The 13,785-nt window shown below is 48.3% G+C and overlaps 1 protein-coding gene across 6 annotated transcripts in view; it reads right to left on the reverse strand.

Annotated features, from left to right (window-relative positions):
* The window catches only part of NEO1 (neogenin 1), a 166,124-nt gene that overhangs the window by 38,868 nt on the left and 113,471 nt on the right, over window positions 1-13,785 (reverse strand). For 5 of the 6 annotated variants that reach the window (XM_069025636.1, XM_069025639.1, XM_069025635.1 and 2 more), the window contains exon 8: window positions 3,092-3,311. In XM_069025636.1, the coding sequence (XP_068881737.1) occupies window positions 3,092-3,311 (220 nt within the window). The remainder of the gene's footprint in view (window positions 1-3,091; window positions 3,312-13,785) is intronic. The other variant, XM_069025638.1, reaches the window with a different exon arrangement.

Here is a 13,785-nt window from a genome sequence, read left to right on the forward strand (position 1 = left end):
CCAGGAGTTTGACTGGAAATGCCAAGGTTGAAGTTGCACTTACACCTAAAGAAGCACCTCTGGGGAGCTGTTAGGGAGTGGATATGGTGTGTGCCAGCCGTGCCAGCTGTGGGGCCTGGCAGGGAGCTCCAGAGGCATTCTGAGTGTGATTCCACACAATTAAACTCCATTTGCTGTGTCTGAAGCACACCACAGTGAACTGTGAATTCAGCAGTGTTTGAATATCCCACATGTGTAATTTACCACCTCAGACCAGCAATGTGCCATTATTTCCTTTCTTTTTGTCCAAATCTTTAAGTCTGGAGTTCTTCCGCCTGAGTGCTTGTCTAAAGTTCCCCAGAATTAAACCTCCCTGCAGCACTTCTGAGTTTTCACACCCTTTCCAGGGGAACTGTCTTGAGTGTGAAGTAAATAAATACCTGACATGGGGATGAAATAACCCTGCAGCTGTGTGAGACAGTAACTTCCATCTGATCAGGTTCCCCCAGGTCTCCAGGAGGTGTGACAGGAAAGCCCCGGGACACCCCTTCATTCCCACAGCCCAGCCTCCAGGGGAGCCTCTGGTGTCACCAGGCCAAGGTGGGACACTCCTGGCTGGTGACACTGCACAGCCCCTGAAGCAGAAATGTCCCCTCCAGAGCCACTTCTGCACTTTGAAATGCTCCTCTTGGAATCACAGAATGGGTTGGAAGAGAAATAAAGTGATCCAGTGGCACCTCCTGCCATGGGCAGGGACACCTTCCACTGTCCCAGGTGACTCCAAGCCCCATCCAGCCTGGCCTTGGACACTGCCAGGGATCCAGGGGCAGCCACAGCTGCTCTGGGCACCCTGTGCCAGGGCCTCCCCACCCTCCCAGGAAGCAATTCCTTCACAATATCCCATCCAGCCCTGCCCTTCTGGCAGTGGGAAGCCATTCCCTGTGTCCTGTCCCTCTATCCCTTGTCCCCAGTCCCTCTCCAGCTCTCCTGGAGCCTTCCCTTCTCCAGGTGAGCACCCCCAGCTCTCCCAGCCTGGCTCCAGAGCAGAGGGGCTCCAGCCCTGGAGCAGCTCCATGGCCTCCTCTGGGCTCTCTCCAGCAGCTCCAGCTCCTTCTGATGTTGGCCCCAGGGCTGGGGCAGCTCTGCAGGGGGGGAATCACCTGAGGCACAGGGGCAGAACCCCCCTCGAATAAGTGCAAGGGGCAGAGGTAGGAGGCCTTGCCATGTTCCTGGATCTCCTCTCCCTGAACAGGTGAAAGCTGAAGGAAGCTGAGCCAGCAGAGGCTGAGGCAGTCGGAACCTTGGACCCTCAGAGGGATTTGGGTGTTCCTGCACTCACAACAGGCAGGTGACTCTTACAGATGGTTTAGAGATGTCAGACTCCCCACAAACCCACTGCAATTATGTGGCACTTTTCATTTCCACAGGCCTGATTTAAAAGGTAAATAAATCCAGCCCCTGGTCTGATCACTGCTCAAATGCAAGTGAGGAAGAGACAACAGCTGGGTTCCTACAGGGAGCCAGGAATGCAGGCACCGACAGGGGACAGGGGCACAACCTGTAACAGCCTGAGCTGGCCCATCTGCACTTAAACCACAGAAAATGCTCCATCATCTATAATTCAGGGCTACAAAGTGGCTGCTTAAGCAGGGTTTGTACTGCTGAGGAAGGAGAGAGGGTGGCACAGACAAAATTGGGTGGCAAAATTGGCTTGAGGACTCTGATTTCAAGTGCTCAGCTGTGGGACAGTCACCAAGCGACATTTCCCCAGGCCAGACCAACTGGTCAGGAGTCCCATGGAACACCAAAATGGTCAAGAGAACCTTTGTCTTTCTTCCTTCTTTCTTTTTTTTACTATTACTGTTCTCATTCTCTAAATCCAGGGGGAGTGGCAGGACCTCAAGTATTTTCATACTGCTCTGGGATGTGTGAGACCACATGTTCTGCATGGGCTGTTGGCTGAAGAGGAACGCTTGCTGGATTGCTGAAAATTTGGTCTGTAGTGCAAGGGGGTGGATTTTGTTTCCTCTAGCAGGACAGGGAGAGGCACAGAGCCATCTCCAGCAAATCCCTTCCTAAAAGCCCAGCGGGTGGAGCAGTTACCACCAGGAACATGGAGGAGAGGCAGGAAGCCAGGATGGCTGGCAGGATCCCCCTTTCTTCCGCTCTCACTTAAAATACCATTTGTTCTGACTGGAGATATCACAGAACCATGGAATGGTTTGGGTGGGAAGGGACCTTAATGCCCATCCATTCCCCCGCTGCCATGGGCAGGGACACCTCCCACTGTCCCAGGGTGCTCCCAGCCCCATCCAGCCTGGCCTGGAACACCTTGGATATTACCAAAGTAAGGGAGCAACAGAAAAACAACATTTGTGAGGCAAATAAAATGTTACTAATTGCCTCAATTAACTGCCATGAGCCTGGACAAGACGTCTGTGCACAGGATTAAGGAAGAGTAGGAATTCCCCTCTGGAGTGTTTTCTGTTCCAAATGACTTTGTGTCTCACACTCTCATCAATAAGGTGACAGATAATTTTCCCTTGAGTAATAAATCTGATAAGCTAATCTGCAATTAATTAAGCATCGCTCCAAATGAATGTTCACTGCAGCTTCCTCAAACTTATCACAATTTGAAACTGTAATTCTGAGCAGCAGATCCCATCAGGAAGGAGAAGGGGCAGACTGGTATCATCCATTGGGATAACACACCAAAAGCTGCTGGTTGTGAGGCCTTCACTGGACTTCTGTCTGCAGGGATTGCTAGGAGGGAACATTTCCCCAGCGCTGACCATGGTGTTTAACCCGCGCCCATCACACAGCTGGCCCTGCAACGAGAGGGAGCTGGCAGCAGTTTGGAGCCTCACGTGCCTCCTGCTCCCAGCAGGGCTTCCAGGGGATGTTCCTGTGCCAGTCCTGCTGCTCTGTCCCCTGCTAAAGGCAGGCAGCAGCTGTTGGAAGGGTTTGCAGTCAATCACACCACGCTCAAGCACTGCCTGTGAAACTCCTGCTGGGGAACAGAACCGCTCCACCTCACAGACTGCGGGTTCCTGGTGTGCAGCAAAGGCAGCGTGACGAGAGTCCCCGGAGAGCCCGTTTCCCACGAGTTTACCTGTTGATGCCCTCCTTGGTGTAGAAGATGGAGTAGGTGAGGTTGTCTCCCTGCGGGTCCGAGGCCGGCGGCCGCCACGTGAGCCGGATGAAGCGAGTGGACACGAGGGTGGCCACGACGTCCCGCGGGGCGGAGGGCAGGGGTCCCGCTGTCGCTGGTGCTAGATGGTCATTAGTGGCACTGGTCAGTGAAGTGGGAGGTAATGTTGGGATGGCAACATCTTGGCATGTGCAAACATTGGGGAATATGAAGGGCAAACATCACCACGGTTTAAAAAAAGAGAACAGAAAAAAAAAACGTAAAAGAAATAAACAAAACCACGATGGGAAACAGAAGAAAATGAACACACAAAAAAGGCCATTAAACTGAAGGCTGACATGCAGGCAGAGGTAACTACTGACCACTAATGGGGAGTACAGGACACGGCACTGTCAGGCAAGCAGACCAAATCTCCACTGTAATGGAAGTGGCAGGGGAGGGAAGGGTGGAACTGGGGGTAAAATAGACCTGAGGAGAGGATACCAGCAGCGAACCACGGTGTCACCGCTTTGTGACCACAGGTAGTGCCACACGTGTGACAGTTAAACCCCAACCTGTGTTCATTACTCAAATACACCCAGACCCCACTTTCTCCTGTAGCTCATTAACATGCACAGTTCATTTAAATGATTCTCAATCATAACAAGATGACAGATGCATACACAGAATTCCTTCCAGTGCAAACTCATCCAGTCAAAGCCCACAGTCACTTCCCATGAAGCTGCTTCCTGACCTGGCTGGTTCTGCCACTGCCCATGGCACTGGAACTACAGCCCTTTCCCCGCTGTTTTGCTGCCATCCGTGCTCTTCCTCCCTCCCACAACACCCCTTTCATCATTTTACAGAGACTCTAACAAGCATCAACAACTCTTGCTCTGGATTATACCCACTCTCCAAACTTCTGGCCTCAGCCATGTCATCCTCCTATGTTGCTACTCCCAGTCAGGATAAATCCAGGGATTATTGCATTAAAAGGTTGGTGATTTAACAGCACAAGCTGAACCATAGGAAGAGCCGCTCTCCAAATCCTATTAAAGCAATCCAGCCAGTAAATGTAACAGTGAGATTCTGAGCAGCTGGACCCCAATTACCACTGAGTATTCCAAGCAGCACAATTAGTAACAAACCCCCAAAGCTCAGGATACACGGAATTCTTCTGGATTCTTAACTATTTACCAAGCTTAAGCCACCTGATGACATTTTCCACATGGGAATCCATGCTGCCAAATACATTTATTCTTTTATTAATTATGGAAACCAACTAAAATAGCTCTGATTTTCCCGAGAAAGAAGCTCAGGACTAGAAAAGCTGCCGTTGAGCTGCAGCATCTCCACCAGAACATGCAGACTTGTGTCCTGATACACAACAAGAAAACCTCCCAGAAAACCTGACTAAAGGAGAAAATACTGACTGAATGACCAAACCTTCAGGGAAAGGCACTGAGCAGTCTTCCATCAGCAACAACCTGATTTTAAACTGCCAAAGCCCCTTGTCAACCCAAGCATCAGCTTGGGAGGTCCTCAAGTGGCAGAACTCTCGTTTTTCCTGTTCTGGTTCTCGGGCAGGTCCTGACAGAGAGGTAAGAACAAGCCATGGGTTTTTATCAGTAACACCAGTCCGTGGGCAGAACTGGGAGACAGATTCCCAGAGCCAGGAATGTTTTGGTATTCCAAATATGGATCACAGAGAGACACGTACCCCAGGCCATCTCCTTAATTATCCTTCCACACTCTGATAGCTGAAGATCCCAAATTAAGTGCTCTCCAGCAGCCCCTCCTGATCAATACATGACACCATTAATTTCACATTCATTGCAAAATCTATTTTTATCTAACCCTCCCTATTTTCATGTCCCATAATTGGATTTCTTGCAGGAATGCACCACTTTTAGCTCTCCTGGCCTCAGCCAGAGCCCCATTCCCCCAGGGAGCCCCTTGCTGTTGCAGATCACTCAGGAGAGCCCTGAATGGGGCCAGGGGATCTTCCCAAACCATCTCCCTGCTCCTGAATGACATTCCAGTGCTGACCCAGTATCACAGCAGGCTTTCCCTGTGTTTAAATCCCAGCCCTTGTCACCAGCTCCCTTGGACTGGAGACCTTCCCACTGCACCTGACAAACTCCCTCCACAGTGTTCCCACTGAGCAACAAGGGATGGCACTGCAGACCTCTCTCTGGTGCCCACTGCTTTCAGCACTTTTCCCACTGTCCTGCTTGACTTCCAGTTCACTTCAAATTCCAAACACTCCTACTTGGGTTCCTCTTACCTGTCTTGGCAATACTGTCAGGTGATGTGCTTCAAATTACACGGTTTTGATGCAAAATCTGCCCCTTACCCATCTTTAAAATTCATTCCGTTGAGTTAAAATGGAATATTTTAAAAATTCATCTCCATAATCTAAACCCCATCCCCACACACTTGTGTGTTTTTCTTCCCATATCATGAAATGGATCCATCTTTTCTGAAGTGATGTGCACACAGAGCTGATGAGTCTGGGAGAGCTGCCAGGATTTCCCAGAGAGCAGACACCCAGTTCTATCCTCGTGCAAGGCTCAGACTGGGAATGTTCCTTCCCACGGCACTACAGGAGAACAGTCACAGACAACAAAATCCTAACGATGCCTGGGAAATCAGCTGTGACCCAGAGAGAGCAGCAAGGACCCGAAACTCTCCAGGTGAGGTGAGCAGGGCCAGGCCCCAGCACTCCCTCAGCACTGCACTTAACCACTTTTGGGAATGCCAGGAGCTGGGAGATGTACCCCGAAGGTTAAGGGATTTCCTTCCTTTTTCCCTGTATTTCCTACAAATGCCTCAAGTGCTGTTACAGAGGCTTCATCCCCAGCTGGGTGTGCAGAGCCGAGCAGTCAGAGCTGTGTTAATGAGCAATTACACCCAAATTAGCTCCAGCACCAATCAGAGAATGGCTTTGTCACATCCAGCTTTCAGCACTACGGAAGAAGCAGCTCAAGTCTCTTCTTTCTAACATCTCCTTCATCACTTCTTGAACAGTAACTCCATCTCTGGACTGTTCTCTGCAGTTATTCCCACACAGCTTCCCAGGAATCTCGTTTCTAAAAGCACATTCAGCAAGTGACTTGTGCTTTGCACCATAATTTATCTCCTGCAGTGGAGCAACCAGGACCAGAGGGATGCTGCAACTCCTACACAGCTCCAGGCAGTAGAGTTCCCCTCCTGCATCCTGGCCACTGCAGGGCAGGCAGCAATTCCCAGGAAGATGAGAAGCAGAATCTTTAAACTTTGCCCTAGGAATTATTTTCCCCATGGAAATGGTTTTCCCCACGTCCTATGGCATTCCAAGACACAGGAATCTGTGTTTGTGCTGCTCCAGTGTGACAACAACACTGGCAGCCAAGGCAGCCCTGCAGGAATCCCAGGGACAGAGGACATTCCAACTGCTAATCCTCACACCCCTCTATCAAGCTGCCCTTTCCAGGGCTCCTTCTGAGCAGACATCAAATATTGCAACTATTTTATCAAAACACTTTGCGGGGTGCGCAAACACCCCCAAGGATTTGGACTCGGATCAATCAGTAACAAGGTCTGAATTGCCCCAGCACTGGGCTGGTGACGTCCAAGAGGTGAAGTGTCCCCGGGGTGGGTGCACTGGTGTGATCCCAGCTTTTCATCTCACAGGAAAACTGTGGGATAACAAAGAGTCAGAGCGTGCCCGAGAGCTGCTCCAGGGCCACCACCCAGGGGGCCCAGGAGACCTTTTCCAAACAGCTCTGCCACGCCTGAAACGCTCTGGTTGTTATGGAATCATTGGAAATACTTTCCGTGTTGTCCGGCCCCTCCGGTTCAGATTTCCCTTTTCCTGCCCTCCCCGCTCTGGTGGTTGTTGGCATATCCACGGCTTCCTCCTGTTTGGCAACAACATTCCAGCAATACCATCGGCTCCACACAAAGGGGAACAGGAATGTCATCTGCTCCGGCCTTATCTGAACCACCTCCAATCCCCTGGGTGCCCACCTGGCACTGGCACCAGCTGCCTCTGAAGGGCTGTGGAACTGCAGGGACTCAGATGCACGAACACCTGAAGAACTGGTCAAAGGTCACATTTAGGCTATTTTGGCCACCTCCAAGTGTTTGCAAGTCCTGGTTACAGCACCTGCCCAAAGAGAGTGCTGGGAATTCTGGAAGCAGGAGAGGCACCGGAGGGTGATCCAGGTGTTCCTGGAGCCCAGGGCCTGCATCCGATGGAGCTTTGGAGCAGCTCTCACCCTGAACATCCCACAGGGACCCCAGTGCATCTCTCAGCCCAGGGCCAGCCCAGACACATTGAGATCCAAGACTCCCTGAGCTGCAATCAGAGGGCAAGGAGCAGGAATGGTTTGGGAATGTCAGCTGTGTCCATGAACCCTCCGAGGGGGGAGATGGATCCCCATGGGAATCACTCATGGGGACAGCGAGGAACAGGGGCACCAGTTAATACAGAGAGAAGGAGAAGAGAAGGTCCTCCTTGGAAGGACTTCAGGGGAGTTTTAGAGATTTGAAACAGATTTGAAACATTATTTCAGCAACAAAGATCTGCTACAATTAAAAACAGCAAATAACTATTTTGCCAACAAATCTGTTGGAAAAAAAATTACCTAGGACATTCAGATCTCAACAGCTCTAATATTTGACCTGTATTCCCTAAGAAAAAAATACTCCAATACCTCAGAGGCACCAAAATGTTCAATTTTCACTTGGGGTATTCATATAAAACTGTGTACTCAATACATAATATTTTTCCCATAAATCCATTTAACTGATTCCAGAAAGGTGATAAAGACTTTCAGACTTTTTCTTTTACCTAATGCACCGTTCTCAGTTTGAACTTTGGTTCATGGTGTCCCGATGGAAGGATTCAACCTGGATCAGGATTAAGGAGCTGTGACGCTTCAAAGAGTCAGAGACAAATCCCACTGATTTCGTTATGCTCATTGTATTTAAAACTAACAGCAGCATTTGGCTGCAGTGCAATAATAAGCATGAAATAACAAAGTTGGTAAGTTCACACTACACACCACCCTTCAAAATTCTGCCTGCTCTCCTATTTCCCCCCCTTGTTTTTACATGTATCCAATTGCTGTCCTTGTTCATATGCTTAAAACATAAATTTCCAACAGAAGGGATCACCTTGTTATTGCTGTTCACTGAGTGACACCACACTCAGAGAAAGCCACATTACCTGGCCCTAATAATTCCTCTCAGGACAAACGGCCACAGTGCTGAAGTTGGTCTCACCAGATCAGCTGCAATGATGGAATTAACTCCTTCCCTTGGAAAAACTCATTTAAAGAAATCTCTGGGACTCCTGTTCCTCCACCAATCGCTGCTTGCGTGCAAAGCTGGAACAGAGACTGAACAGACGTGGGAAGAAGAGGGTGGAAAGTAATTTCTGCTTTACAGAATGAACATAAATGTCCTGAATCTGAATCCTGAAGCTCCTGGATTTCCAACGACAGCCACCGTCACCCCCATTCCCTGGTGTAAGACACAGATCCATGCCTGCTTGACATAAAACCCACTCCAATTTAGGATTTTGTAGACTTAATTACTCTTCATGAGCTAATTTAAACTGCAGGATTTGGTGTGTGATTTTGGAAATGTGCCAGGAAGAGAAACACGACAGTGCTGGGACCAGCACCTCGAGGGAAGCACAGCTGGACACAGAGCCACTGACCAGGACATCCCTGTGGGAATGAAACCTGCAGGAACCACAGAGCCACCAACCAGGACATCCCTGTGGGAATGAAACCTGCAGGAACCATAGGAAACATGGAGCACATGGGCCCAGGAGCTGACCCCACACAAGCATTCCCCTGGATCATCTCACTCAAGGGAGAGGTTTGAGGACAAGAACCCGACTCAACACTTGGAATCAATTTTGTCCCTCACACACTTAAAAACCCAAACTCAACCCCCCCCGAGGAACAGACCCTCCCCCACCAACATCCCTTGTTTTCCTCATAAATGAAACAGAGATGCTTCCTTATTTATTCCTCTGTGCTGACACATTTAGCCCAGAGTGGGAAAAACGCCTTATTTTTAATTTTTAATTGCCTTAGATTAATTTACATCACCACTGGGATCGAGAGCTGTTATTTACTCTTCACTCAATGCACAGCATTGCAGAAAACTCCCCAAAAATCCAGAACAAGCAAGTGTTTAACTGACACTCGGCAATTCTGATTTTTAGGCATTTATTTGGTTCTGTTTTGCATTGTGAACGGACACTGCTGGGTGCTCAATCAATGGGGATATATAAATACAGTGATAAACACATTCTGACTGGGAGCCTGTGTTTTAAAGGAAGTCATAAACCCCCTCCTGATAACGAGCCCTCCTCCCGTTCCCGTTTCACCATGAAATGCTTTGGTGTAGAGGAAACAATTTGATTTTTTCCTGTCTCATAAAACAACCCTTAAAAAGGCGTGACAGCCCTGCTGACGTGCTCCAGGGAAATGGAGCAGGAACCCCCTGGTTCCAACCATATCCCAGTGCTCCAAGGGAGGATGCAAAGGAAAAAAGCCCTGCAGGGATTTCGGTCATGAGACTCAGGTTATTAAAAAAAGGGAAATAAGCCAAACACACCTCACCTGTCCCCAAGGAGTTTAAAACTGCTTTGAAACACATTCTGTCATTGGAAAGAAATTCAAACCATAACACATATTGCAAAATAATGGGTATAACCTTCAAATTCAGTAGTGAATATTCAAATTTTTTTTAAAAAATAATATTTTTTAACAACTCCTCCTTGAGAAAAAAAAACAAAAACCCAAACCAAAACCCACATATAGAACCTGAGGCAGGGAAACTGCCTGGAAGTGCCCCCAAAGAACCCAGGCCAGGGTCTTCTCTTACTGTAAACATTCATCAGTTGGACTCCTCTGAAGAATTAAAAAATCTCCTGAGAGCAGCAGAGCCTGCAAGAGCGTTCTGCAATCTGACTTTAATAACAGCAGCAGAGCTGTGACTTTATTCCCAAATAAGTGAGTTCTGCTCAGGCACAGCCTTTGTGGAGCAGGGAGAATAAAACCCCGTGTCCTGTCAAAGGGCTCAGCTCTGCACAGCCATGGCAGAGGAGTTCAGGATCACTCTGAGGTTCCTCTGGTGCCCTGGCACAGATCCCTTTCCACCTCTCCCTTGTGGCACCCGCAGGGATGCTCAGCTGGCACTCCTGAGGGAAGGGCTCAGCAGTGCTGGGAGCTCTGGGAGTGCACAATAATCCCCAATAATCCTGCAGGCAGTGCAGGAATCACTGCTGTGCTGGCAGAGCAGCACCAGCACATCCCTGGCAGTGCCCAGGGCCGGGCTGGACGGGGCACGGAGCGCCCCGGGATAGTGGGAGGTGTCCCTGCCATGGCAGGGGTGAACAGGATGGGCTTTAAGGTCCCTCCAGCCCAAACCACCCTGGGATTCCACGAGCATGCCCTGACTGTTTCAGGATGTATTTTCAAAGGAACAGCACAGTAACAGCCTGACCTGAAACAAAGGAGCCCAGGGAACACAAACCCCGCTGCTGTCCAGGGCTGCTTTTCTCCAAGAAACACCTTGGAAGTGGGAGATCTTTTCCTTCTGTCTGGGAGCTGCTGACACTTGGAACAACTCGGCAGCACCAACTCTGCCAAACTGCAGCTGAGGCAGATGAGGCTGAACAAGCTGCTTGTACTCAAAATTGTCCTTATTTCTCCAAGCTCTTTAAAAACCTTATTAAAACTAATTATTAACAGCTTATTTAACTATTTGTCTCTTACACATACCTACCACACTCTATTTTCCTTCCATTTAGGTTTATTATCTCACAATCAATATTTTTAAGGGAGAAAAGGTACCCCTCAAGCCCCCCTTTCCTCTTTTAGCCCATAACCACCTGCAGAGCAGCACTATTAGATGTGGGACTGGATATTTTATTAATTTTCACTGGATTCCTCTGCTAAAGGCCACATTTAGGAGGAGCTAAAGGCTCCTCACTGCCCACCTCACACCCACCCATTTTTATAGGAACTAGAGGAGTACCAAGATATTCAGGAATCTTATGAACTCTTAATTAACACTTTTTTCCTTTCTGTTTTTAAAGCTGTAATGTTCACTCACTTCCTCCTATTTCTAATTCTAACAGAAAAAGTGAACCCCGTGAGTATTTTAAGAATACAACTGCTTTTCCCAGCACAGAGGCTTGGGAATTTGGTGTGCACTTCCCAGCACACAAGAATTGGAGGTTATTCCCCAATAAACCCCAAGTACATGACGGGGTTTATAGCAAGAGGTGCAACGTTTAAATGTGGATTTGCTGTAGTCACTGACCACTGTTAAAAATGCCTAAACCCCAAGTTTTTAAAGCAGTTTGTAAATGTAAATTGGTGCTGAAGAAGGGCCACGGTGGAATGCCCATCCCCAGTCAGCTGTGATCTGGATCCAGGCGTGACTTTCCTCCTTCTTTCTTTTCCTTCAACACCTCCAGTGCTGGTGTGTCACCAGAAAACCACACAGATTCCATCTGTCCTTTAAAGGCTCTGGATCCACAGTTACCAGTTTCTTTTTGGGGAGAAGAGAGACAATAGGAGAGGGGAAACAATCAGGAGAACAAGAAACCCCCACTCCAGGCTCTTCTATGCCAGTGAGAACAGTGACATTTTACAGCTGGTTTCAATACTGAACACACATTATTATAAATTACATTTCTTTGTCAGATTTATGGCATTTCCTTAGGGAATAAAGCCCACGAGCCCATGCAGGTTATCCCATCAATAAGTACCAGGGGATTCTGCCAGCTCCAGATCTTCATCAGCCTGAGTCCTGTTCCCCACTCAGCCCAAGTGAAAACCAATCCTCTCACTCTCTCCAAATGGCATTCAGCTGTCTCTGCTATTCCTGTATAATTTAGCAACTCTGAAATATAAGCAACCAATTAAGACCAACCCCACCCGTTTGTTCTCCCCGCTGGTGCGAGACTGACAAAATCTGATATTTTCCTTTCCAACACGAGCCTGGGATCAATTACAAATTAAGGGTGTTTCTGTCAATCTTCACAACCCTGGATGTGAGGAATAGAGGCAGAGGAAATGCCTTTGGTAGTTGTGACGGATATCAAGCTGCAGCTAATCCTGCCCTTCCACTCATCCAGGGATGGAAAAAGCAAAGCCACTGAAAACAACAGCCCTCGTGATGCACTGCAGTGGCTGCTCTTGCCCCTGGTTATTTGTATTTTCCCCTGTAACAGGAGCCAGAGCCAGGCAGAGGAGCCACCAGCCATCACCCCACAGCCGGAGCTGGGCTCGTGTGCGGAGCGGCACCGCTTTGTTCCCAGGAAAAAGCACTCCTGACATGACATCATCCAGCCAAGCTGCCAGGAATGTATAAAGTATGAGGATAAACATCACTGCAATGGGTGGATTTCAGTGCTGTTGAGGGAGGTGCATTTGCTGTTATTAATCAGCCTTTCTGGTGGCCAAGAGACTTTTATGGGGCTGAGAAATTCTCTCGGGAATTCAGGATTAGCCAGAGGAGATGAGATAAAATGGACTCAGAGCCTTCCATACACATCCTACCTCACTGCACTTCTGCAGTGGGACAATAAATATGGAATAATGCAGGTGGGGGACAGCAAACATGTATTAATGTGTGTTGTGTATTTCTCATAACACACTGAAGCTTTTCACTCCTACAGGCCCTTGCTCTGCCTCCACTGACCATTCCTTATGGATCATTCCTTTCCCAACAAGACATGGAATTTCTTCAAGTACCTTTTAGCCATTAATTCCCCTGGTGAAAACCAAAATTCAAGGTGCCAGTGCCGTATTCCCAAGCACAGCTGCACGAGCAGCATCCCCACAGCCCTTTGTCTCTGGGCCCAAACCGAAGTCACGGCGCCCAACCCCGTACGAATTCCATCAGGAGGTTCCCATTTCTTTGCCAAGCCAACTGTAAATACAGTCATAAAACAAGAAATGAAAACTAATAAGCACAATATAAATGCTGTTCTGCCTCCCTGCGATTCACGGCACGCTGGCAAACATTAATCTATTCCTAATTTAATCTAAATTAGAGCAATTTATTCAAAGCCTGTGCCAGCTTTAAACATGAATAGGCTACTGAGAACTGCTTAGCTCCCATTTCATCAAGTTAAATGTTCAAGAAGTTTGGGATCCAGGGTGGTTTAATCAGTTCTGCTTCTCAGTAAGACTATATATAAGCAGGGCCCATAAACAGGGAATAAATAAAGATCATTTATTAAACAGGAATTGAGTCAAGAAATGGAAGTGACTGAATTCAAACAGCTCCCAGGCCATTTTGAACAGACATGCAGCCATGAGAAACACAAATGCTGCCTTTCCCTGAGGAATAATAGCTAAGTAATGTAAATTAAAATCAAAATTAAACCCAAAAACCCCACTCTTTCAGCACTAAAGAGGAGCACACACTGCTGTGTTTACAGAAAATTAGCACTGGAGTGTACACAACCAGTACAAAACATTCCCTGAGCTTGGCTTTGGCTGTGACTGTTTGAAGTCAGTTTGTGATTTCAGATGCTGTTTATGTTCCTGAAGCACAACTCTCCAAATGAGGCTTCCAAGCTGTTCCTGCACCATCCATCTGACGCCGGGTGGATGCCGGAGGGCCGGGATGGAGGCAGGGACTTGGGGAAC

Source organism: Aphelocoma coerulescens, chromosome 10 (assembly GCF_041296385.1).
Source record: "Aphelocoma coerulescens isolate FSJ_1873_10779 chromosome 10, UR_Acoe_1.0, whole genome shotgun sequence".
In the NCBI taxonomy this organism is placed as follows: domain Eukaryota; kingdom Metazoa; phylum Chordata; class Aves; order Passeriformes; family Corvidae; genus Aphelocoma; species Aphelocoma coerulescens.